This window comes from Arachis ipaensis, chromosome B03, assembly GCF_000816755.2.
Source record: "Arachis ipaensis cultivar K30076 chromosome B03, Araip1.1, whole genome shotgun sequence".
NCBI lineage: Eukaryota > Viridiplantae > Streptophyta > Magnoliopsida > Fabales > Fabaceae > Arachis > Arachis ipaensis.
The window spans coordinates 15,996,631-15,999,834 of record NC_029787.2 but is presented as its reverse complement, the minus strand read 5'-3'; the positions used below and the strand labels follow the sequence as shown (position 1 = coordinate 15,999,834).

The window sequence follows — 3,204 nt, the reverse complement described above, 5'->3', positions numbered from 1 at the left end:
TTATGCGGCGTTCACAAGAAGCCTCCGGGCATCTTTGCCCTTGAAGGTGAGGGCGAAATTCGCTGCTACGTGTCGAATGCAGAATGCCCGATATGCAGCCGGAGGTAGCCATCCCCCATCGGGAGCCTCGAGCGCTGCCTTGATGCCGTTATGCCTATCTGAGATAACTAACAGACCCGGCTGATGTGTCACGTGCTGACGGAGGTGGGAGAGAAAGAAAGACCATGACTCAGCATTCTCACCCTCAACAAGTGCAAATGCCACAGGGAGTATGTTGGAATTCCCGTCCTGTGCAATCGCGACAAGCAACGTTCCCCCATACTTGCCATATAGATGGGTGCCGTCAATACTCACCAACGGCTTGCAATGACGAAATGCCTCGATACAAGGGGGAAAGTCCAGAACAGCCTATGAAAGTAAGCCTGAGACTCGTCCAGCTGTCCCCCAACTCGAACAGGGCAAGTCCTGAGGACTGCTATAGTACCAGGCATCGTCAACTGAACTCCTAACACCCACTGAGGAAGCTCGTTGTATGACTCATCCCAGTCCCCATAGATGATGGCAACGGCCTTCTGCTTCGCCATCCATACCCTCCTATATGTAGGCCTGAACCCAAAGTGTGCGGCCGTGGCATTTAGAAGCACCTTGATGTTGACGGATGCATCAGCCCTAACCATTGGCATAATGAATGTCGCTATCACATGGTAGTCCAGACTCCTATGGTCGCTGGAGATGGAGGTGGCGAGACAGGTATGCGGTCTATTGTACCGCTTGACTTCCCAGATGCCCTTGCGCTGCCGGAGACTCAATCGAATCAACCATGTACACCCATTCCCAAACTCGGAACACTTTCCCACATACCTTCGATAGTCAGACTCAACTACCTTGTACTGTACCCCTCGGCGGATGCTGTAAGTCTTCACACTCAACAACGCCTCATCTTTATCCTGAAATTGTTGCCCAACCTGGAACTCTGTCATACCGGAAGACCCTTTCGTATCTCTAGCGCCAAATCCAGCAGGCTGCCCAGGATTTTCGTCATGCCTCATGGCATCCAGGTCCAACGATGAAAAATAGGGTGGGTACTGCTGTGTGCCAGAACTAGATCCACCTGTAGCCCTTCTCGGATCACTAGCTCCAAGATCATCGCCGCTGTCATCAGCGATCATATCCGGCTCGACATCATCGTCATCTGGATCATCAAACAATCCCTCTCCAACACCAGCCGGTGTAGGACACCGTAATTCGGTCGGATGATGTTCCCCATACCGAACCTCGTCTGCAACGTTGCCGTTGAGATCAACAGCAAACGATGGGGAGGCGACAGGCTGTATCGCTGGCTCATTCACAGGAACGGAGGATGAAGCAACCGCAGGTCTCGAGCTCGAGCCGGCCACCGTGACTATAGTGTTGGGATTCCGGTTCGAACCACCCGAGCTGGATACCACATCAACCAACTTTGCCAACAGCTCTGGTGTCCTCACCTCGGGAAACTGCCTACGACAAAGATACATAACCTGCAAGTCCTCATCACTCCTGATCGTGAAACAATCATACTTCACCGTATCATGGAGCACCGTGGTTGGGATGCGATAGTAAAACTTTTTAACCCTTTTCACTCCTTCCAGACCAAGCTTCTCCAGCACAGAGCTAACGAGAGCATCGTAGTTGGTCGTTGGCCTCACAATAATACATAGAGGATCCTTATCAGTAAACTTCATGCCAGACCGAGTTTTTCTCTTAATCGATCCTCTGTGATGTACAAGCACTAGAAAACTATCCTCACTAGCCATCTCACCTCTTTGATGAGAGCAACATGAGTTCACAGCATATATATAGAGCTCCAGTTCACAGTAATTCGAATCAACTACATTCGCACTATATATGTATAATTCGAATCAATTCAATTCGAATTACCATTCCTTAGTAATTCGAAGCATTATGTTTCGAATTATGTATAGCTTGTCCTTTCTTAGTAATTCGAATTTACTTAATTCGAATTCTTCTTTCCTAATTCGAAACAAGTTGTTTCGAACTACTTGTAGATCCTGCATGCCTATAATTCGAATTTAATCACCTCGAACTGTATGGAATTGTAATTCGAATCGTATAGATTCGAATTATATAAAAATTTGCTACTGGTTGAATGGCGTCTACGAATTCAGTTTGGCTGATTTCCGTAAAATTTCTTCTCCCATGGCTTAATCACGTTTTTTACCCTAATAAATTGTATTTAATGAGTTAAACAAAATAAATTAAGAAACACTCTCAGAAACATGCTACGTTGACTCTATCATTAAATGTAAAAAATTGATTTTTATATAATAGAAACGATAATATAATAGACAGCGAGAAAGAGAAAGATAAACATTTTAGATCTTAAGTTGTTTCATTTGGATGTTGTAATGTGGGTATCACATTATCTTACTTATTCTACCATATGGACCTTTTTGCAATTTTATTTCAGTATCAATAGAATTTCACTACCTTTTAGTAATAAATTAAAATCTAAAATAAAATTAAAAAAAGTAAAGAATATAAAATTATTGATTGAAATTTTATTTTATTTTTTGTTATTATAACAGGTTACAAAATTTTATATCACATCCGTTTCAATAATAATAAATAAAAATACATCAACTTGATATCTAAGAGAAAATGATGAGATAAAATCATAATACAGTTCTAAAACAAAAGCTTAAATTAAACCATAATATCATTACACAACACAAATTGAATGTAATTTCACACTATAATATACCACACAAACAGGTAAATGACTTAAGCTTAATTACGGAATTTTTTTTATTTATGCATACATGATAACACCATGGTCTATAAATGCTTCATGGATAACATATCATATATTGCTCTGAATGATGAGCACGAGAGTTGAAGAGTGTGTGGTGGTTTGTGTCCACGATAGTTGACTTCTTGCGATGACGCCTCATAAGAAGAAAAAGAATTGTTGTAAAAGCTACCTAATGAAAGAGTAATTGGTAAATGAATGATATTTTCTTCTAACATATATGGTCTTTTATAGTGGTAAAATAAAAATAGAAGGAATAAAATTTTATATTTTTATATTCGGAATAGAATTTGATATTTATCGTAATAAAATTAAATAACTAATCAGTTATAATTCATGTATTTAAATAAATAAAATAAATTAAATAAAAATATTTTTAAGAATTAATCAAATCA

General features: G+C 40.4%; 1 protein-coding gene across 1 annotated transcript; it reads right to left on the bottom strand.

Annotated features, from left to right (window-relative positions):
- Nucleotides 1–1,793, bottom strand: LOC107632731. The gene is made up of 4 exons (XM_016336392.1): nt 1,558–1,793; nt 966–1,437; nt 387–848; nt 1–288 (listed from the first exon to the last, which is right to left on the bottom strand). Exons 1-4 carry the CDS (start codon nt 1,791–1,793, stop codon nt 1–3), a joined length of 1,458 nt encoding a protein of 485 aa, XP_016191878.1.